This window comes from Heteronotia binoei, chromosome 11 (assembly GCF_032191835.1).
Source record: "Heteronotia binoei isolate CCM8104 ecotype False Entrance Well chromosome 11, APGP_CSIRO_Hbin_v1, whole genome shotgun sequence".
NCBI classification, from domain to species: Eukaryota; Metazoa; Chordata; class Lepidosauria; order Squamata; family Gekkonidae; genus Heteronotia; species Heteronotia binoei.
The window spans coordinates 57,376,038-57,399,350 of NC_083233.1; the positions used below are offsets into that span (position 1 = coordinate 57,376,038).

Consider the following 23,313-nt stretch of genomic DNA (forward strand, 5'->3'; position numbering starts at 1 on the left):
CATTTTGGTGGTCCTTTTCTATAGCTTTTCTGACAAGAATATAGACCAAAATCACCTAAAAGTTCATTATAGCTCAGTGTCAAGCCACAATTCATTCCACATATATACATCAACACACACAAGACGTGACACAGGCCAACAAAGCATCTTGGGAATCAGAACTTTTAAGACTCACTTTTCTACAAAACAAGTTTCTAGTCTCTATGATAATGAAAATGTAGGTAATGACTACTAAGAGCTTCAAAACAAGAGGCTGGCATGCTAGGATTATGCAGTGGCACTAGGTAAGGCTTCAGCACTCTACACACATCCTTGCCTCTCCATAACTACATTATAGAGAGTCTATTTTGCAATAAAAGAGACACACATTTACCTAATGTGCAGAATATATACTGATGGAAGAATTTTGGTTTACCCTTAAGGACGCAATATTTTCAGCCCTAGCTATACAGAGTCCTGCACAAAGCCCCTCAAGATAGAAAGGCAACAGCAGGAGTGCTTCCCAGCTCTGTTTACTGCCCTTAAAGTTGCCAGAAAAGAAGCACAAACCATGCAAAGCAAACCTCCCTCCCATCCCACTAATAGCCAACCATTCCTCCTTGCCACTGCTAGGAGGTTGGTTGGCTTGGGAATGTGAGCAAATCCAGGGAAAGCCAAACACAGTCAAAATAAGTTTTCTTACCTGAAAAGCTCTCTGATCTCTCTCACTGTCGCCTGGAAGGGAATGTTGCGCACTAAGATCTTGGAGCTCTTTTGTTTCTTGCTGGTTTGCTTCTTGCGGGTTGAAGTCACTGTTGACCTGGTTTAAAACATGAACACACACAACAGAAAGGCAGGTGAATTATGCTACATAGAAACACAGCAGACTAAACTGATCAATTGGTACAGGTGCATTCCAAGATAAATTTGCATCCTGTATTTTTTGCTGTAGGGAAGTCCCATCTGCCATGGTGCCAAAAAAAGGGCCAAGAGAAGTCATTTATAGTTCAACTCCATACACATGGATGTATTTTCCCCTCCCCAACCCTATCACAAAACAGCACTTTATGCAATCCAGAATATAGGCATGATTTTATATTACATTTCACAAACAGGGTCACTACTTGGTGAAGTCAAGGATACATGAACAAAATGGATAGTAACTATAATAATAAATACCAGGATGTATAATGCATTCAAGTGTTTGAAGTAGTTCACATTCTGTAATCCTTACAATAACTCTGTGCTAGGCTTAAAGTGAGACACACGAACATACTTGCTTAAGGCCATCAATGGTAGGTAAGTCTTTTTGTTGCTACACAACACCATCTCATTTTTTTCAGCATGAGTTGTGGTAAAGTGAATATAGATTGTCTGATCAGAACTTTTGAAACTCAGGTTCATTTCCCCAGCTCAACCCGAAAGCTGCCTCGCTAGATGACAGGAAAGAAAGAAAGAAAGAAAGAAAGAAAGAAAGAAAGAAAGAAAGAAAGAAAGAAAGAAAGAAAGAAAGAAAGAAAGAAAGAAAGAAAGAAAGAAAGAAAGAAAGAAAGAAAGAAAGAAAGAAAGAAAGAAAGAAAGAAAGAAAGAAAGAAAGAAAAATGGTGCAATGGCAAAATGTTTGCTGTGGGAACTGCTAGAGACTGTTATACAGATTACCTGAAGAAGTGCAGGCAAAAGGCTTGGAAATTGTATGATAGAATAAACCAATTATTTTTTTCCATTGCACCATTATTTTTTTGTTGAATTACTTGGAGCTGGTCACCGTCCCTCAACCTGTTCTACCTTACAGGGCTGTTGTGATGATGAAATGATGTGTTTGCAGATGTGAGATGATGAAATGATGTGAGAAAAACCACATCAGCTGCTCTGAGCTCCTTAGAGAATAAAAATCAAATAAACATTATATATAATTCCAAGTAACTTCAGATATAGATGATACTGTGAAATAACACATGATCTCTTTCCTCCCCTTGAATTTATTAGAATGCATTTTGATTTATTCCTTTCTGCTTGAGCATACAAGGCAATGCAAGTGGGCTTCTCAGGTAGTCTCCCATTCAAGCGCTTATCAGGCACATAGAAGATATAGTGGTTTAGACACATAGTGGTTTAGCTCCAGTCATGTTTCTTCAGACCGTACCCTAAGCCCCTTTTACCCCTTCGATCCATCCACTTCCCAGTTAGCAAAAATTTCCATCAGCATTTTTGCACTGCTAATTTTTTATTCCAGGCACAGGGATATGTGATTGCTCAGAGCAAGATTGCTCCAGGCAGAACAGCAATCTTTCCCGCTTGAGTCAGCAGGAATTACCCCGCTCTACATGCCTATCAAATAGGATTGCAATGCAAGCAAGATAGGAACAGTTGCAGCTCCAATTTCAGCGGAGAAGAAACAGGTAGCGGAGAACCTTACTTGATGGCCCTTTCAGAGATCTTCACTTCCAGATGATGGTCATCCACAGAGCAACCCTGCAAAGCAAAACAAAACATATTCATAAAACACACAGATGGAAGGTACTAGGTTCTTTATTGGTTCAAGAATGTAAGTTGCATACGGCTGGAAGAACGCAAGGCACATGAACATAAGATCTCAGATAAGCAAAGTATGGGAAACAGCAAGATCTATGAAAGTGACGGACTTCATTTGACTAAGAGAGGGATGAGCAAACTGGGCTTATTTTTTCTGAATGTTTAGGAAACCTTTTTACAATTTTTGAAAGGAAAGTTACATTTGTCTATTGATGTACATAATTCTGCAACATTTTTACAATGGGTTTATTAGTTTATAGTTGCATAGGCACCTAAAGAAGAAGACTGTAGATTTATACCCCGCCCTTCTTTCTGAATCAGTCTCAGAGCGGCTTACAATCTCCTTTATCTTCCTCCCCCACAACAGACACCTTGTGAGGTGGGTGGGGCTGAGAGAGCTTCTCACAGCAGCTGCCCTTTCAAGGACAATTCCTATGAGAGACATGGCTAACCCAAGGCCATTCCAGCAGCTGCAAGTGGAGGAGTGGGGAATCAAACCCGGTTCTCCCAGATAAGAGTCCGCACACTTAACCACTACACCTGAACAAGGATATAGTTGGGAATTCTGTCAGCACCCAGTAAGTAGATGATTAGCGTTATTACTGTAATAAGAGCATTTAGCTGTCTTATCTATAAATTACATGGCTCTTTCAGTATAAAGTATGGTGTGAATGCTGATATGCTATTGTATATTTAACAGACATCAATTAAAACTAAACCCACCCACCCCCAAATCCAAAGTTTTCATATTTTGTATGTAGCTGGTTCCCAGGCTCCAAGACTGAATGTGTGTGGAGAAAGCAGTTTGGACTAGAGTAGGGAAGTGGCAGAGAATTGAGCTTCAGCAAAACAGATTCAAAGCCCCATCTGCTCCTGCTGAAAAAAGGTTCACATTTTGGAAGGACTGAAATAAATGTGAGTCACAAAAGGTTGGGCTTACCTATGAGTAACCACCACCAAAAGCCTAAGTTCTGAGTAAATATGCATCGGGGCGGGGGGGGAGGGGAAAAAGAAGAGAATTTTTTCACCACTAAAACTGTGTTACCACTTAACTGCAGTATCTTTTTTGGGGGGGGAGGGATAGGACAATGTGAAGGGACCAAGTGCATTACTTTCCCTTTGGAGGATGTGGCAGCCACACACTTACATGGCAGAAAACAAACAGAAACATATACTCAGACACCACTGGGGTATGATTTAGCCCTATCAGGAAAAAACCTGCTCTAGAGCAAGAGGAAAGATTTCTCCTGTAGGTCAACTATGTCTCAGACTGAATCCCTATAGAATTAAATGTTGACCCTGATTTTCATTTTCATTTGTATACAACCACTGTGGATTCCTTCTCTTGACCACACAACAATGAGACAGACACAGACCACAGGACATGGTCTTTAGGTACATAAACTGAAGACTTCTTTTACTTGTGAGTCTAAGGCAGCTCAACACCTTCTCCCATGAGCTAAGGTACTATTTATGAAGGCCAATTCAGGCACTGCAACATTAATCAATTTATGAAAGTTCAAATTATAGGTGGATGATACTCCAGAGACAGCACTTCAGTTCACTGTACACTTGTGTGCATTCTACATTAGGGGTGGGCATGAACTGGCTCTCTGAAAAATGCAACTGCACGATACATGCACTTTCAATACACCCAGTTGTCTCACTACTTTTAAAAACCAAGGTGAGTCAAAGTCCTGAAGGAGCTTTAGAAAGGAGGAAAGAGAAAGCATGAAGAGACCATTTGCCTAAGAAGAAGAAATCTGTTAGGGCACCAAGTCTGTATCCTACAGCTTTTAGTGGTCCCGTCCAACTCTGATTAAAAATGTAAATAAAAGCAGACATTATGTATCCACAAGCAGAAGAACGTTTACTGTTACCTGTAATTGCTTGAGGGCCTTCTGAGCATGTTCTGGTTTCTTGTATTCCACAAATCCAAACCCCATAGAAAGTAGTGTGCCTAGAAAATAATTCCAGAGACATGGAAAGTCTTTTGATAAGAAGCAATGAACATAAATTGCAATCACAGACTCTAGGATAAGGACATGGACTTTAACAAGGATCCCAAGGCTAGTTCCAACCATCTGAGCACACTAGAAGCAGCGATATGCTCCTGTAACAACCTGCTCAGTAACTCTCCGAAATACAATGTCAGCAAGCTAAAGCTTGAGAAGTGTGTGTGGGGAGGGTGGGGGAGGTTGAACATGTTGCTTTCAGGGCATCATGTGAACATAGCAACATCACTTCAACATGGCAACTTCCAAGAATATGAAACCCAAGTGAAGGGCTAATTAATATGGTATGGACAAGAGGGGAGGATAGCTCCAGCCCCTTGCATTACCCTTTCCATTCCTTTAGGTCACCATTCAAGCTATCTCATCCCATTCTTTTGGAAATATCCTCTGGTTTTCTGTTCCCCCAATGTCCCCATGTCTACTCTCCCCAGGCACTGGCTCCTGTTTTCTGCCCCCCCCAACATCTCCCCACCTTCCTCCACTTGTCTAGCACTCACCCAGCATTCTTTCACTCTATACCTCTAAAGTGCTGCATTTAATTTTGTCCCATAAGGATGAATGGCAACCATTTAAACTTATGTAAAAGAAAATAAACAGATGAACTCCAGGACAATATTAGGGTAGGGACTAAATGTACTTCTAGCTTCCGGCAACTTCAACCATTAAGAATCAAGTTTGTTCCTTTCTGCATAGCTCAACCCTTTTTGAGTTTCTGTGTCTTGGTCTCTTTAAAACGTGACAGAATGTTGAAACAAAAATAGATACCAGTTTTATCTCTCTTCTTTGAGATAGTGCAGCTCTTCACAGCTCCAGCTTTAGAAAAAATCTGAAAAGGGGAAAAAAAAGTCACATAGTACTCTGTGGAATGCTGTTCTCCAACCCAGTCTGGAGATTCTCAGCAGGTGGCACTGTTTCTAGGTCCCCATCCTGAACTTTTGTCCAAAGCCCCAGAAATCACGAAGACTGTTGTTGGCCAACGAGAAGGGAAGCAGCCAAGCAATCCTAGGAATGAACATGAACATATGAAGCTGCCTTATACTGAATCAGACCCTTGGTCCATCAAAGTCAGTATTTTCTTCTCAGACTGGCAGCGGCTCTCCAGGGTCTCAAGCTGAGGTTTTACACACCTATTTGCCTGGACCCTTTTTTGGAGATGCCAGGGATTGAACCTGGGACCTTCTGCTTCCCAAGCAGATGCTCTACCACTGAGCCACCGTCCCTCCCCATACACACCTCCTTTAGGGTTTCTTCTGTGGTGCTGAAGTTGAGGTTCTTTATGAAGAGAGTACATCCTGGAATGCTTTCTTCTTCTTCTTCATCATCATCCTCATCCTCCTCTTCCTCTATTCTGGTTTCCTCTGGCTTTGTTTTAGCGTCTTCATCTTCATGGTTCTCTGCAAGAGAGAAACATGCAACTATCACACAGCAATCAGTCCCTGAGTAGGGGGTGGATATGGGAGCACTGTTGCAAATCTGCAAATGGCACCAATGCAGCAGCCTATCCTTCTACAGGGCCTCAAAATGCAGAGACAGGTTGGTGGCACTAGCTGAAAACCACAAAATCAAGTACTGGGGGAGGAGGTGAGACAGCGAGGGCCTCTCTGCTGAAGTAACTGTGTCATATGGAGGCTAAAAGGTGATTCATGCAGTCTCTGGTTCAAATCTTTCTTCTCAAGGAAGCCACTCTCAGCACCCTGTCTGCAATAGGGGGATAAAAAAATACTGCCCTGTCTTACAGGACCATTGCAGAGGAGATATGTTTTAAAAGTGCTTTATAAATGCTACATAATTATTGGCCTACCTAAGACCAAATGCCATTGGACCTTCTTCTCCCAGAACTGCAGTGGCCATTCTACCTGGCCACCGTAAAAAGATGATATGTTAACTGAGAAAGGCAATCCAAGTTAGCTTGCCTTCCTCTTAACTTCTCTGCTCCTTTTCCTTCTGTGTTGTGCATGTTACGGTGTTCTGAAGTGTAAGCCAATTTGAAAGCACCACTTTGGACTAGAGATCAGAGGGACCCAGGGTGAAATCCCTGCTTCTCAGGTTAGAAAGCCTACCTGGGTTGTTATAAGAATAAAACAGAGGACAGGGAATCTTAAGCCCCTTGGAGATGAAAAATGCACAAAATAAATCAATAAAACACACAGACAAACACAATCTCAGCAAGACTCAAATTCAAACCTTCATTCTCTGACCTTAACCAGGGGAATATCATCGAGCACAATTAACTATGCTTTGTAGCACAGTGTCAAGTGACTGCTGACCAGCCCCCTTCAAGAAGTCTAAAGCTGCTGGGCCTCATGGAAACAAATAAACAAACAACAACAAAAGTAGAATTTTTAAAAAGAGTTTTAAAGTGCTGGAATGGTGCCTTCAGAAGAAATTCACAACTGAAACCTAATTTATGTTTCATTATACTTTCATGAGATGTGGATTCCATCAGGTCAGGATCCTTAGCATCTTACAGAGGCAAACTCCCTCCCCCAACAATTGCCTCCACAAAGGTACAGGGGACAGAATGTAGATCTGTGACCATTAGCACCATCGTACCTCTGATCTTAACAAATCTCTCTTCTCTGACTAAAGTAACTTTGATCTGCTTCAGTGTGGCTGCAAGTGGACAAACACATGCACACAAAATAGACCTGATATTTCCATTGGGAGTGTGATATAAAAGATTGTAAACAGCAGCAGTGAAAGGAAAGTTCATATTGCTTATCCTGATGGACGGCAGCTCTCTAGAATTTTAGGCAGAGAATGGTCTTTCCTGAAACGTGAAATCCATAAACTGAAAGGCTTGACTATTGAACTTGGGACCCTCTGCATGCAAAACATGTGCTCTGCTACTGAATCACAATCCTCCCCTTTCCCCACCCTTCACTTGCAGCACAAATGAAACCTATCAAGTTTTCCAATTAAATCTTCAAGGGCTCCATCATTAAAAAGTCCTTTAATGCTCTAGTGAAAACTGAAACAGTGATAATCTTGTCCTTTTAACAAAACATCTCTCACTCTTCCCCCCAACCCACCCACACACAAAGGAATGGAAAATCTTTACATCTCTCTGTAAATTGTCCTTTCGCTTCAACTATAACTATTGAGAGAAGGGGCATATGAGTAGAGCAATAACTCTCACTTGCTTAGAATATTTTGTGCCACTTTGGACACATAAGGAGAATAGTGAAAGATGCACACATGGGTAAATGGCGAACATAACTTTCTCAACCTACTTCAAGCATCTAATAATCCAAACTTTCAGCATGAGAAACTGTCGTCACAGAAGCCCAAGGTTAGCCTCTTGACATTAAAGATTCAAAGATTGACTTGACATTAAAGATTCACAGCATGTGGTTATTTTGTTACTACAGAGAAAACACAATTTGATTTTGGAAAACCTCAATACTTGACAGTGAACTAGGCTGATGCCAAGGAAGCATAAGAACGGTTTGGATTTGATGTTTCCATTGACAAACCCTAGTCTGGAATTGCCTAGCAAATTGAGATCTAAAATCTGAATATTTGGTTTGAAGTGGGGTTGCATACCATGGTTTATGCTAACTGTGGTTTGATATGAGATTTAAGTAGACAAACAACATTTGCAGCGGCTGCTTTGTCTCAGAAGGTAATTGAACCACAGGACAGGAGGCGGAATGAAGAACATGAAAATGAAAGCAGACATACAGGTTTCAATGGATTTGCTCATATGTTTGGAATCTCAGACCAGGGTTGGGGATCTGAGTTGTGGATAGCACAAACTCTGGTTTGCAATAATGCCCTTTCCTTTAACCAAGATAAATTTTGTATTACAGAATGTTAGCTTTTTATGCTGTTAGCCGCCTTGAGTCTGTATGGAATGGGCGGGATATAAATATAATGTAAATAAAAAAAAATACAAAAGCACACTTCAGGAGTGGCAAAAGAAGTTTCATAGCAAACACAAATTAGCACTATATTCACTAGACTCCACTTATTCTCAAGAGGGGGTAAAAGAACAGATTAGAGCAACAGGAAGGGAAAGAAGAGAAAGGGGGGAGGCCATCCCCCCAACCTGCAGTTTGCACAATAAAAGTTAGCTGCACAGAGCTCTTTTGTAATCAGACATAAGAATTTACTGCTGCTTCCCCTGGGTGCCAGAGGCTGGCAGCAGAGACCCTTATCGGCCGCTAGCAGATTTCTAGGCACTCTAGCGCTTAAAGCCCTTTATCTGGAGGTGAAGGTCTGGGGTGCAGGAAAAAGAAAATTGCTCGCTGGCAACAGCACGTGGAAAGGATTGTTGAGTTCACTCGCTCATCCCTTCCTCTCTCTCTCCCCCTCCCTCCCTTCAGGAACCACACGGACAGGAGATTTATTTTTGAAAAGAAAAGACAAAACCCAAGGTGAGAACACAAAACAAAGAAGGTCATGCCACTAAAGCAAGAGCAGTGGGAATTTGTGGTCTGACTTGACATTAAAAGACAGACACATCTATACACATATAGCTTGCCAACAAGTTCCCAGGCAGAGGTTTTTCTACACCCTGGTACTTGAGATTCCTTTAAACAGAAGAAGAACAGAACTGAGCTTTGGGACTTTTGGTGTGTCGAGTGCTGCCCCTGCACTATGAGCCACTGAGCTGCCCCCTCCCAATTATGCGCCATGAAAATGCAAATCCAATTGGTTTCTCTCAAAATCACATGGCAATGAATTCCAAAGGAGACTGCACATGAAGATGCCTTTAACCAAGTCCAGGGTATTATTTGTAGCAGGAACTCCTTAGTATATTAGACCACATACTCCTGCTGCAACCAATCCTTCTGGAGCTAACAGTAGGCTCTGTACTAAAAGCCCTGTAAGCTCTTGAAGGATTGGCTACATCAGCGGTGTGTGGCCTAATATGCAAAGGAGTTCCTGCTACAAAAAAAGCCTTGACCAAGTCAGACAATTGGTCTATCCAAGTCAGTAATCCAACAGGCAACAGCTTTTCGGAGTCTTGAGTAGTGATCTTTCACATCGCATACTATCAAGTCCTTTTAACTTATGCATGCAAAGAAGATACTACACCACCAAGCCGAAGTCCTTCCTATAAAAACATAATTCTTCCACCGCACCCTTTTTTTCTCCAGAGAAAGCTTGTTTCATGAAGTTAAGCTCTACATGCCCAGTCTAGCCTCTCCCTTTCGAGCTTGAACTCTTCGAACCACAGACTCAAGCAGTTTTAATCTCTCCAAGCCCACAACCAGTTTCCAGAAATCAAAAAGCAAGGACTGGAAATATGCTGTCTTCCTCCGTGTTGTGACTAGGAACATTTACTATCCTGAGATAACAGCAAAGACTTCAAGAATAACCTCACATTCTTTAGGGGAAAGCCAGGGAAGATGCCTGTAGCGGTCAGTCTCTCACAGAGTTCCTCAGGATGGGCACAGTCTGTTTGCTACAAAGGGATATCAATAGTTTCAACCCAAAGGTTGACCTTTGGTCACATGGTCAGGATGTGAGATCAGTCAGTGGTGCCCTTCTATTGGAACCTGCATAGTCAGAAGTGAGAAGAGTCTGTCATGTTTTGAATAGCTGTCTCTCGGTTGTGTAATTTCTTGTCTTTGGAAGTGCATCTCGTCCCTTCTCTCCTGGCATAATCTAACAAGCTCTCTGTTCTAGAGGACCAGTGAAAACAGCTGATGCATTACTGCACTGGAGTCATATAGGGTTTTTTTGGTATACAAGGATTCAGGTGGCTGAAAAAAAATACAGGTTTTAGCAGACAGATGTATTATTTATTTTACAGTGCAGAGCTATTCAAAGAGCTATTTTACTCTAGTAGAGCTATTTTACTCTACTGCGTTCATTTTATTGTACGTTTTATTTTAAGTGTACTGATGTCAACATTTATGTGTTTTAATTGTTTTGTTATATTTTTGGCACCTATTTTTATTGTAAGACACCTAGAGTACCATTTGAGTCAAGAGATGGCATATAAGACTCCCTGAATGAACATAACGAATGAAAGAGTTCTAGATGTGCCATGTGTAACTTAAATTCCAGATGCATACCCATTCCCAGCTGTGTCTCGCCTTCCTTCTCGCCTCCTGAAGTCTCGGGTTGTTTCTTTCCAGGACCAGAAAAGACACTCATCGGTGCCCATTCCAGGTAGAGGGGAACATGCCGGAACTGAAAGAAAGAATTTCACTGCAGGGCAACAGTAGCAAAGAATCAGCAATATTAAAGGCAATTTTATACAATTGGCCTCCTGCTACTGTTTTCGATCTCCCACACATCTGTGGTGGTCACTTACTCCAAATATTTTTTATATTTTTAGGCCCCAGGTAAAAGCAGTGGAAGAAAGAAGCACTTCACATATTATGGCTCTAAAATGAAAACACTTTATTCTGAGAACACAGAATAAAGTAGACAAAGTAGTTAATACAAGGAGGTGCTAACTTGAGGTACAAAATGGAAGAAAATACTTATTAGTTGAATAGAACAACAAAAAACATGAATAAGGCATGTGACTCCACAGGAATTAGCACCCAGATCATTATATACACCAAATACTAACCCATTCATGGTTGCACCTCCATACTGTAAGTAAGAATCCTTAAAACAATTTTGTAATTGTTTACATTACACTGGAGACTTTGCTAAATACAACTAGAGGGTTTTATACCCAATATCTGGTTTGGGGTATTTTATAAAATATGCACTGGAGGCTTAGAACAGCATCAGAAGATTAAAAATCTGTAACTCATCTGTGGTTAATTCCTAAATATGCCTCTCTATAGCAACCCCCCCTCCCCTCACAAAAATACAATCATAGGAAAAGCACTGCTGCTCATCAGAGAAATTTCCCATGCTTGGTTTCTCACTGTTCCATGTAAACTCATCTCCCTCCTTGAGTCACAGTAGGGAAGGTGAACTAAAAATAAATACATAAATTGGAACTCTGAGCATCTTTCAGGTCGCTGCAAGGTGACTTCCCATCCAGGCAGCTTAAAAGGCAAGACCCTGCTTGGCTAAAGCAGAAGACCTCCAGTTCAGAGTCATATTTCTCTTCTGTAACATGGGGAATAAAAGCATGAAAGCAGCCCTACTGGATCAAGCCAACAGTCTATCCTGCTAAGCATTCTGTTTCATGAGCAGCCAGATATATCCAGGAACCAGAACATCAAGGCAACAGCAATTCTCATGTTTTGCCCTGAAGCAACCGGCATTCAGAGGTATACTGCTTCTGAATCAGGAGGCTCTATAGGTCACCATGGAAAACAGCTACTGATGAATGTTACCAGCTCCCTTACAGCCATCTAAGCAGGTGGACATCACAGCACTGCATGGCAGTGAATTCTATAAATTACAATTTGTGTGAAGAAGTGCTTCATTTTGTTTGTCCAGAAACTACTAGCCATAATGCAGTCACAACCCAGGCATATCTCAAGCAGAGGCCAAAGGTGGAGTCCTAAACAGAGCTACCTCCTACTAAGCCTACTTCAATCGACTCAGAAGGATGCAATTCTGTTTAGGACTGCAGTGTATGTGGCTTGATAAAGTCACTCTGCAAAGGGACCAGCTCCCGTGAGATTAGATATAAAAAAGCATGACTATTTTTAGGGTTGAAGCCTCCAGGTGGGGCCTGGCGATCTGCTTTTACAACTGATCTCCAGCTTGCAGAGATCAGCTCCCCTGGAGAAAATGGCTGCTTTAAAGGGTGGAGTCTATGGCATTATACCATGCTGAGACCCCTCTGCTCCTCAAATCCTGCCCTCTCCTACATCACCCCCTCAAAGTCTCCAGGTATTTTCCAACACAGACCTGGCAACCCTAATTATGCTACTGTTTAGAGTGCTGGACCAGGACTGGCCAAGGAAGACCTGAAGTCACAAAGTTCAATGAGCATCCTTGGGCCAGTCACTATGTTCAGCCTAGCTTATACAACACACTTATTTTTTTATTTTTTTATTTCATATGTATCCAATCTTTCTCCCCAATGGGGACCCAAGGTGGCTTGCATCAGTCTCCTCTCCTCCATTTTATCCTCACAACAATCCTGTGAGTTAAGTTAGGCTGAGATACTATAAATGGCCCAGATACTAGTCTGACACTCTAAACCAGGGGTGGCCAACGGTAGCTCTCCAGATGTTTTTTGCCTACAACTCCCATCAGCCCCAGCCATTGGCCATGCTGGCTGGGGCTGATGGGAGTTGTAGGCAAAAACTTCTAGAGAGTTACTGTTGGCCACCCCTGCTCTAAACCACTATACCACATTGGCTCTTCTGAGGGTTAGGGGGTGGGGCACACTTATGGTAACCCAAGCTCCTGAAAGAAAGGGCAGGATTCACATTCAGCCCATGAATACATGAAGCTACTTTATACTAATACTGTTCACAAGTTTTAGTGAATTCATGTATAATCTGTGCACTGGGGACACTTTATTTTTTCTTTATACACAAGGTGGGTATTTCTCATGTTGCATTCACATCATGTACAGTTGAATATGTGAATTAAACCCAACATGAATCCAGGTACTGGTCCCTCGTTTCATTTGAAAAGTGAATGTGCATTGGACCTTACTTACAGAGAGATGTATACATGTTAGGGATGGGCACAAACCAATAAAGGAATCGCAATTTGGGCATGCATCAGGCTGATTCATGCTTTGTTTAGAACTGATTTGTGGAACTGCATTGTCCCCGATCTAAAAATGAAACATTTCTTTTGCAGTGTATTGTTTCTTTCATTTCCAAGGTTCATTTGCAAGTAGGCTTCCCAAATCCCCCACCAAGCCAGGGGACCCCCGGTTTGGAGCCTTCTTCCCCCACTCGCCAAAAATCCAGAAAGCCGGGGGGAATGGCGGCCCTTCCCACCCAGCCCCGATCCCAGGAGCTTCTCCTTGCCCTTCCCTTCCCACCCAGCCCCGATCGCAGCAGCCTTTCTTCAGTTTTCCCAGGCTGCTTCCCGCCCCCAATCAGCTGGCTGGTGGTGGGGGGGGGAGGGAGCCCCGCCCACAAAGGACCATGTGCCTTTGCACCTCCAGAGGCTTGACTTGAAAGGCTTCAATTTAGGATGGTGTGTCTGTGTTTCTGTGAAGAAGCTGGCAGCAGCTGGTGAGTAGAGAGGCCGATCCCCTGCTTCAGATTCGCCAGAAGGGGGGGGGGAGAGAGGGAAACGTCTTCATTATTCCCTATGTGATCGATTCTCATAGGGTATAATGGGGAATTGTTCTGGAGGTTTCGGGGGGCTCTGAGGAAGCTGTTTTTTGAGGTAGAGGCACCAAATTTTCAATATAATATCTAGTGCCTCTCCCCAAAGTACCCCCAAGTTTCAAAACGATTGGACCAGGGGGTCTAACTCTATGAGCTCCAAAAGAAGGTGCCCCTATCCTTCATTATTTCCTATGGAAGGAAGACATTTAAAAAGGTGTGCTGTCCCTTTAAATGTGATGGCCAGAACTCTCTTGGAGTTCAATTATGCTTGTCACACCCTTGTTCCTGGCTCCGCCCCCAGTGTCTCCTGGCTCCACCCCCAAAGTCCCCAGATATTTCTTGAATTGGACTTGGCAACCCTATTTGCAAGACTGCCTGGCACTGATTCAATCAATTCCTAGGCAACACTGGGGGTGGACTTTTGGGAGCTCTAGAAACACCCATAGCAGTTGTCCATAGCTTGATTGGCAGCTCTTTGAGTCAATCATGGAGTTCCCATTAGGCAATTATATGGGAGCAGATACCTTGACTCAGCTGATTTCACTTTACAGCACAAAGAGAGAATTAGTTGTTGTGAGAGAGCTGAAGCTGAGCTTTCCTGGGGGCACCTGCTTTGGGGGGCTCTAACTCAGACATTCCAAACCCAATTTTTGCCAAACTTGGATGGCAGGTGGAGGAGAGCCTGCTGAAGACTCCCAGTGAGTTTGGGATCTCTAACTTGTGAGGCGCCTGTTCTACACCTCCCAAGCCAAACAAACCATGAACTGGCTTGGGAAATCAAACAAACCACGAACCAACACAACCCACTGGATCGGGCAATCAAATGAACAAAGAACCAACACAAACCACCATTTTCCAGACTTGTGCCTATCCCTAATACACATACATACAGGATGTACAAGCATTCAAGGTAACTTGTTAACAGGGTTTCTAAACTAGAATATTTGTCCCTCCCTAACTCAGTACTATCACGTTCTCCAGGATCTCAGGCACAGAAAGATCTTTCGTAACATCATTTACTAAGGCCCTTTTCACTGGATATGTTGGGGACTGAATTTGGCAGCTTCTGAATGCAAACAAGGTGCTCAAGGAAATAGGCCCAGCTCCTCACTTCCTTGGTGCCTTTGCACAGTGACACTGTTCCCACCCTTACCTTGGAATACGCCAGTTTTGTGAAAGCCCGCTTGGCTTCTGTGGGCTCCAGGAATTCCACTATAGCAGTCACCCCTCCTTCAGGGAGCAGAACCCGTCCAAGACTCCCATAAGCACCAAAGGACTCCTCTAGTTCTGCCTCCTTTGTTCCAGCAGGCAGATTCTTCACCAGAATCACAGTTTTACTGCGCTCACCAGCAGCCTAACAGAATGGGAAAGGGGGGGGGGGAAGAGAATATTTAGAAGTGATCCAAGAATTCTTTACGGGCCAAACTAAGATACTACGGTTACTGAGTATAGTTTGCTATCACCCTGACCTGGATGGCCTGGGCTAGTCCAATTTTGTCAGATCTCAGAAGATAAGCAGAGTCAGCTTTGTTTAGTATTTGGATGGGAGACTACCAAAGAAAATACCAATGTTCCCTCTAAGCTGCAGAATCTTGTGTGCAAAAATTCTACTTTGTGAGCTACTGCTATTAAAGTTGTGAGCTACTGCATAAATTAGTGTGCTCTGGGGCCATTTTTCCTGAGCTAAGACAAAAATGTGTGAGCTGGAGGCGAAAAATCTGTGAGCTAGCTCAGACTAACTCAGCTTAGAGGGAACACTGGTCACTACACAGAGGCAGGCGATGGCAAACCACCTCTGAATGTCTCTTGCCTTGAAAACCCCACTGGGGATGCCATAAGCCCCCTGTGACTCAACAACACTTTCTACCACCACAACAGCCATGTCACTATAACAGGCTTTATTCTTTAAAATATTGTTTAATCAATGCCTAACATTAGCTAATTGACCAGTTAATTGACCAAATCTTTTTTGATTGACTATTCACAGAAAAAAAAAATTGGATGCCGTAATATAAAACAGGGATTCTTGTAAAAAGCAAACAAAACAAAACAGAACATACAGGACTGAAACCCAGTCCTGCACTAGCTGATCTGGCATGGGTAAGAGGAGAATCCTTCTTGGCATTATCATTCAAATTATGAACAAGTCAAATTTATTCATTAGGAGATGAATCATCATATGTACATTTCAGATGCGATACTGTAAAGTCATCACTGTGGGGCTATAAAACCATTAGTTTTACACAGTGATGCATTGGTCTACTCTGCTTCCAGAGCTGAAATCCAGATTTTACTAGCTAAAGAGATGCCTTTAAAACATCCTATTGGAAGTCTCCTGTTGAACTTCACCCCACCCATAAAGATTGTAACACTCCAAAAATGTTCTATGCACTGGACCTCACCTAACTTATCCCAAAAGAAGTTTAATGGAAAGCAAATGTGCACTAAGACCTGGCTTTCTTATCTTTCCCTACAGCCTTGTCTTAATCAAAGCACCATATCACCTGATGGATGGCAGCAAAGCCCACACTCCTCACCTGGCTGAAAGAATCCAGACTGACTCCGTTGTCTAGCAGGAACTGGCGGATATTCTGGACGAGTTCTGTTTCTCCTAGAGCCACCCTCACTGCCACGCTGCCCTTGCCCTCCTGTTAGGGGAGAAGAAGAGATCACTTCCAGTTGTTCTGTGCTTTTTACTAACTGTGCTTCCTAATACCTGGATGTTGAGGAAGTGAAAGAGCAGAGCTTGGAGGGCCATGTTCTCTAAAAGTCTGCATGCAAAAATTTCCAAGTTCAGTCCCTAACATCTCCAGTTAAAAAGATCTCAGGCAGCAGAGCAGGGAAAGATTTTTTTTTCTTGCATAAATCATTTATTAATCTTTTTCTTTGTTCTAAAGCATGCAGAACTGAGCTACATGGACAAATGGCCTTACTTTGCACAAACCAGCTTTGTACATTCATAAGGAAACAGACAACTTGCTTCAGTTTCCCAGATTTGCAAACAGTAAAGCTTAGATTTTTGGCACTGGTAACATACATGGCCACAGTTAAGAACTCCTCTTCAGCCAAGTAAAGTTCTACTCCCATCCTAGTGCAAAGAAGAGTGACACACTATCCATGACTTAACCATGCTGCCAGGGAAACAAGCCATGGCATTCCTCAACAAGGACTGAAAGCTTAAACCTGAACACAACCCCCTTCCAAAAAATAAAGTGGAGTGAGGTGGGGCAAGGAAAGCAGTCCTGAGTTTCCCATGGTTAAGAGAACCATTTCATCAGAGGAAAAATAAGTCTGGGAAATAAATATGGCAAGGAAAGAGTTAAAGGGATGGGGAAAATGCAGATAGCTAATGGAAGAATAAGAAAGGCACTGCAGCTGGCCAATTGAAGGCCTATAGCTCTAAGTAGCCAACCAGAGTGTTCTGGAGAAGAATGACAAATCCCTGGCCCCTCCCATTTGTCTATTCTTCCATTGTAGGAATCTTCACACCATGTGAAGGTTGGAGCACCCTTTCCATTTGCAGAAGTGTTGTAAAATCACCATGCCAACTCACGTGATCCAGCACTCGGTTTTTGGTGGAGTTATACTTTTGTGCCACGGCATCGGCCACAGCATTCGTCCCCATGAACAGCGTGTTCCAATTGTGAGAACTAGTTAGAGGAGAAAGGAAGAAAATTACCAACATTGACCTGGGTGTATCATGAGAGATGGAAAGCCCCCTGGTTCAAATCTAGCCTCTGGCATAGACTCACTAGGAAGCCACCGGCAAACAACTAATGTCCAGATGCAGCCTTCAATCTGCAACAAGGGATTAATAATAATGATCTATGATATAGAGCTCCTGAGCATTTTTAAAAAATCTACATAAATCACAAGTTATCATCACTATGATCCTCATTACCCTTAATAATCTCAACAGTCAGAATACAAGGCCTGCTGCTTGGGGGAGGGGGGTTGGAAATCTGGCGCTTTGGGTCCCATCAAGCCTCCCCCAACAAATGATTCAAGGTTTGTCTCCCCTGCTTCCTTCCATTCCCAAGCAGCTGTTTTCTGTGCTACAGTGGCCAGTAGGGATGGGCACAAACTGAATTACAAACTGAAATTTTCACAATTTTTTTCCGCAAACCTCACTTCATGCCATCCTGCCCGAGCAAACCTCCCACAAAACTCCGTGGCTTTGGGAGATTTGTGTGGTTTGTCTAAGCAGACACATTGGAGCCAGCAGCAGACCTTGGAGAAGGCACTCAAAGAGACTTTGGTCTCTTTAAATGCCTTCTCCAAGTTGTGTCACCATTTAAATGGTTTTTGCTAGCCATGCTGCATCACAAACCACAAACCTCGAGCCAGTTCATTAAATGAAAAGGTTTAAATGCCTTCTGAGTTCACTTGCAAGTCACGCCACAGTAGCAGGACAGCTTGCAAAAGTTATTTAAAGGTATCCATTTAAATAGCTTTGCAAGCCGTGCCACATCACAAACCACTAACCAGTTTGTTAAATGGAAAGGTTTGTAATTCATGCACAAACCCCCATTTTTCTGGTTCATACCCATCCCTAGTTGCCAGCTGCAGTTTTGGAAATACCTGATGATTGGGGGTGGACCTGAGGAGGATGGGGTTTGGGAAGGGAGGGACCTCTGTGGTGTATAATGCCATAGAAACCACCTTCTAAAGTGGCTATTTTCTCCAGAACCAATCTCTGTCTGAAGATCAGTTGTAATACCAGGAGATCTCCACCTACCACCTGGAGGTTGGCAACCCTACTTCTATCCCCATAGAACTATTCAGGATATACAGTTAGCCATGGTGGGATATTAGGCTATGATATTAAACGATATGAAGCATTGAGATGATGCATTGGGACCTTTCTTAAGATGCAAACAATTAACAACTGCTTACTGCAAATTTGTAGTATTTCATGGAGTTGAACCGCCAAGTCCCTGGGGGAAACTTTGCAGTTGCCACCTATAGTCTACACATCTAGCTGGAAATCTGAAACCTGGTTGGAGTGGGGGAAGAGAGAACCACATTTTCTTCCCATCTGTTCTGAATCATAAACCTGGAACAATGAATGAATACATTTAGCAAACCCCAAGGGTTTGTGGAGTATACTGATCTATACCCTTCTAAATGCACATCAGTTTTTCTGGGGAAGGGGAGAGGGAAATAAGTACCTTTTCATTCTCCTAATACAAACCTGGAACTGTTGGCTTTGTCCTTGGACTCCTTTTGCTTCTTGTAGGAAGAGGATCCTACTGCATCAGAACTCTCATTTTCATCCTTCTTAATGGTGGAGGGCAAGACATGCAACATTCGGCCCTGCGAGGCAAGAAGAACCTTGAATTCACCACTAAAAGTTGAAAGCAATGCAAAGGATACTACTTGAGAATGCCTGAAACCTTGTGAGTGTGGGGGCAAAGGGAAGGGCAATCTGGCCTCAGCTGCCACCCACAGGAGGAGGAGCCATTGAGAAATTGCACAGTTTTCATCTAAGCAAGAAAAAATCACCCTGCTTCCAACTGGATTAAAATGCTTGTTAACACATTTTGTTAATTTTTCAAACTAATCTCCTTCCCTCTCACTCTCCTTCTATTCTTGTTTTGCCTTCTGGCTTATAAGCCTGAGGACACAGCCTGTGTCCCTTTGTTGTAGGTGAAATAGCTGGTGCCATAACAGTATATTGAATTTAGCCACCCGGAGCTGCATTAGTAGACCAAATTTTGTCTGAAAAGTAAGATAAAAGTGGCAATATATACTAGCGTCTCGACTAGTCCCTCAGATTTAGATCCCACTTCCAGATTTACTTTAGCTGCCAAGCCACCCTTCCTTTCTTCTAAAAAAAGGGAAGAAAAACAAGTTTCTAGCCCTTTTGATGGGGAAAGTAATTACTGAAACTCTGTGAGTGATGCTTAGAGAAGTTTCAAAACTGGGATAAGGGATACTAAGTTTTCCAATGTTTAGGGGAAAAAATATGTAAATTGCTCAGTTTGCATGATTTAGATGGGTTGCAGATTTTCTTTTAAGGTGGAGTACACGAAACACTGCTTTCACCCCACAGACAGTATGAACTTCCACATCATAGATGATCAGCTATACCTGGAAAACCTGTCCATCCACTTCTGCAAAGGCCTTAACAGCATGTTCAGGGAACATATAGGTGACAAAGGCAAATCCTTTTGGCTTCTTCGTCAGACTATCAATGGGGAAGTGGATCTCAGAGAGAGGACCTGCGGGGAAACATGTTTATCTTATCAGAAAAGTCTGCATGTTCAGAACACAAACACACAGGGCAGTCTAGAAGAAAGTTATAAGGTTAGGGCTGAGAAAAGGAACTAAAGCAGCCCTGCTGGATAGTGGCAACCCAAATGACCCCGAAAAACCCACAATGGCAGTGCCTGCCCACACTGTTTCTCCCTAGCATCTTGTACTAACAGGTATACTGCCACTAATCATGGAGGTTTCATTGATCTATCGAGGCTAACTGATCGCCATAGCCATGAATCTGCTGACAATCTATGCCAAATTGACATTACAGAAGTCAGAGGATTATATTGTACATTGCTGAGCAACCAAATCTGGCTTTCACTCATACATTCAGGCTCATTTAGTATCTTGTATCATAGACTGCCAAGGAGTGCCCAAGTGCAAACTGAAGCTTAAAAACTGGACCACTTCAGAGGATTTTTCTAAGCCAGAAGCCCACCCCCATGCTGCCTGTGCTCGTCACAGAGGCCCAGCAGGAGCTTCTATGAGGGCTAATGTTCTTCTTTGTTCCCAGGATCCATAAAGATTTCATAAAGCTAAGTCAATGAAATACCATATTTGGAAAATATTCCTTCCAAGTCCTCCTCAGTGCTGGTGTAGGGAAGGTTTCTCACAAACAGCCTTCCTGATTCCGATAGATCTTCTTCTTCCTCGTCATCCTTCTTTGTCCTTTGCCAAACCTGGCCCTGGCCCTTTGAGGACGCTTTCATCTTTGTACCACGTTGTTCAGGAAACACCTCAATGTACCGTCCCCCTGTATGAGACATCGCGGTGGGGGGGAAGGGGACGACAGAGCACAGAGGCTGCTGTTATTTTTTTTAATGGAGCTATGACAAGCTTGTGAGGTAAGATTATTAAGAGAGGGAGACTAATTGGCTTAAAGTTATCCCATCCATTGCATTTCATGGTAAAGAATCTGAATCTCAGTCTCCCCAGTCCGAGTTTAACGCTCTAGGATATCACATAGTCTAAGCCCTTTCAAACCTGCTCAACATTTGCCACAAATAGTGAAGAAACCTTGGGATGCGGTGGATGAGTATGACATCCCCATGTACCTCCCCTCCCGAGTAACAAATTCAGAGGCCCACTAAGAAGAAGAATGTAAGCCAGTCAATTTCCCCTCACATTAAAGATGTTTAAACTTCAAATGTCCTTGTGGTTTCTCAAATAGTATCCCCACCTCGGCCTCCCCAGGAAGATAGGATGGAATGTTTCTCTTTGGCCAAATCAAGCCCCCCCCCCCCCCCCCGGCAGAAAAAACACAACCTCAAACATTAAAATGACAACTGACAACACACATCTTTTAAAAATGTGTGTTTGCTCAAACAAGACCACACATATACTAGTTCATTCTATGTAAAACACCCACACAAAATAAAAAACAGATTTTAAATTAAAAATAAACATTCCCAGCACTGAATTCAGGCATTCACTGTTTACAGATTTTTTTTAAAGTCATATTAAAAGGAAAGGAGAATTAATGCAACATGAGTCAGAGTCACCACCACATAAAGTGGCAGCGCACCAATAAAACCACCACATAACTTAGGTGCACCAATAAAACATACTCCTCAAGAAGCCGCAGTCATACCCAGGCTCTTGAGAAGCACTGCTGTATGGCACATGTTTACACACAGGCATTTCTTGCACTCACAATGTACATATTCAGGTGAGTACCTGAACATCTTAAATATACAATTCCTCCCCAAAGCAGCAAAGCGTGGAGAGTCTCAAAGACTACAGAATTCCAGAGTATATGGTCCCCTTTTCCATATAGAGACATACCCATGTATTCATGATTTCGCTTCAAGGCTTTCTGTACTTCTTCATCACTACTGAAGTCAACGAAGACATAACCTGGAAGAAAATCAGGGACACCATGCTAAGATCCAGGTAGGCCTCGGAACATTAAATCAGACATTTACGAACAAGCTAATAATGGGAACAATTTCTTTCCATAGTGAGCATCTATTCCATTACTTTTTAAAAGGTTTTATTTTAAAAAAGTGACTTGGGGGGAGCACATAATAGAGGTTTGTAAAATTACAGATGGTTTGGAGAAAGTAGAAAGACAGAACCTTTTATGGCTTTCCCATAATACTAGAATTACAATGGATGAGCAGGAAATGCAGGACACGCAGAAGAAAATGCATGTTTGCACAATGCATGATTAGCTTGGGGAACTTTCTGCCACCAGATAAAGTAACAGCTACTAGCTCAGGAGAAATTTAAAAGACAGAATCACCAAGACAAGGTCCACATAGGACCACTGGCCATGATGGCTAAATAAAACCTCTACATTCAAATGGCAGGTTAGTTCTAAATGTGGTTGCTGGATGGCAAAAATAGGAAAGGCTTTGGCCTCCATACCCAGTATCTCAGGAAGGCCAGTACCTTGACCCTACTCTTATCTATGTGTGGAATGATTTGCAAGTTGTTGGGGGACTTCAATTTCTGCCTCCCAGATGCAGACTGGGTGAAACAGATTTGTAATCCAGTCTGATTCTGCAAGAAGCATCCAGGAATGAGTCATGCCATTTTCCCCCTGCTACCATTCTTTTCATTTCAGCAGAGCAGGAATGTGACCTTTGTAATGCAAATGAAGCTCTAAAATAGGAAGTGCTAGGGCAGAATTAGGGTTGCCAAACTCCAGGTGGGCAAGACAAAAATGGAGCCACAGCCCAACTTAAAAGCAAGGAGTTCACAAAGAAACTGTGGCTATGACACAACTACAAATTGTGTACAAAGAATTTTGTATTACATAAGACTAAATAATTAACCAAAGAACTTAAGTTTTATTAGTCTTTCTAATTAATGACTTAATAGATTAAATTACATAACCCATATGCAAATCTATGGAATGCCTAGACCAAAAAGGTCTAATTACATGATTATGCCTGTATGATAGTTGAAGATTTTCTGAGACTTACTTGTGCATGGACCTCACCTATCCCAGTTACACCAGCTGAAGAAGGCTGAATGGCTTAAAAAGTTCCTGGGACTGGAATTATTGATACCAGGACTGGTACTCACTGGCAAAGCTCACAGCATCTTCAGAGTTTGGGAGAGGTATAACCCAAACTCTGAAGATGCTGTGAGCTTTGCCAGTTTGAATTATGTAATCAGGACCTCGATATGTAAGACTTTTCCTTCACATGAAGAAGGGCTTGATCCTGAAACACTGGACTTTATCCAGAAGCTGCATTGTACACATATATTTTCCTTTCTTCCTGGAACAGACCCTCCATTTCAGGAGCTACCTCACAGCTTCGCTTGGGACTTTCACTTTTCAGACTTTGGTTGTTTAAGAATAGATGTCTTCATTTCTGTGGAATTGACCAATATTTTGTATT

At 42.6% G+C, this 23,313-nt stretch overlaps 1 protein-coding gene across 1 annotated transcript in view; it reads right to left on the reverse strand.

Annotated features, from left to right (window-relative positions):
• RBM19 (RNA binding motif protein 19) overlaps positions 1 to 23,313 on the reverse strand; it is a 131,794-nt gene that overhangs the window by 93,579 nt on the left and 14,902 nt on the right. Inside the window, exons 9-21 of the mRNA XM_060249411.1 lie at positions 21,746 to 21,817; positions 20,514 to 20,714; positions 19,793 to 19,923; positions 18,894 to 19,015; positions 17,253 to 17,349; positions 16,237 to 16,347; positions 14,853 to 15,053; positions 10,556 to 10,673; positions 5,760 to 5,920; positions 5,292 to 5,352; positions 4,392 to 4,471; positions 2,396 to 2,451; positions 683 to 799 (exon numbers count right to left, since the gene is read on the reverse strand). Of these exons, the coding sequence (XP_060105394.1) occupies positions 683 to 799; positions 2,396 to 2,451; positions 4,392 to 4,471; positions 5,292 to 5,352; positions 5,760 to 5,920; positions 10,556 to 10,673; positions 14,853 to 15,053; positions 16,237 to 16,347; positions 17,253 to 17,349; positions 18,894 to 19,015; positions 19,793 to 19,923; positions 20,514 to 20,714; positions 21,746 to 21,817 (1,528 nt within the window). The remainder of the gene's footprint in view (positions 1 to 682; positions 800 to 2,395; positions 2,452 to 4,391; positions 4,472 to 5,291; positions 5,353 to 5,759; positions 5,921 to 10,555; positions 10,674 to 14,852; positions 15,054 to 16,236; positions 16,348 to 17,252; positions 17,350 to 18,893; positions 19,016 to 19,792; positions 19,924 to 20,513; positions 20,715 to 21,745; positions 21,818 to 23,313) is intronic.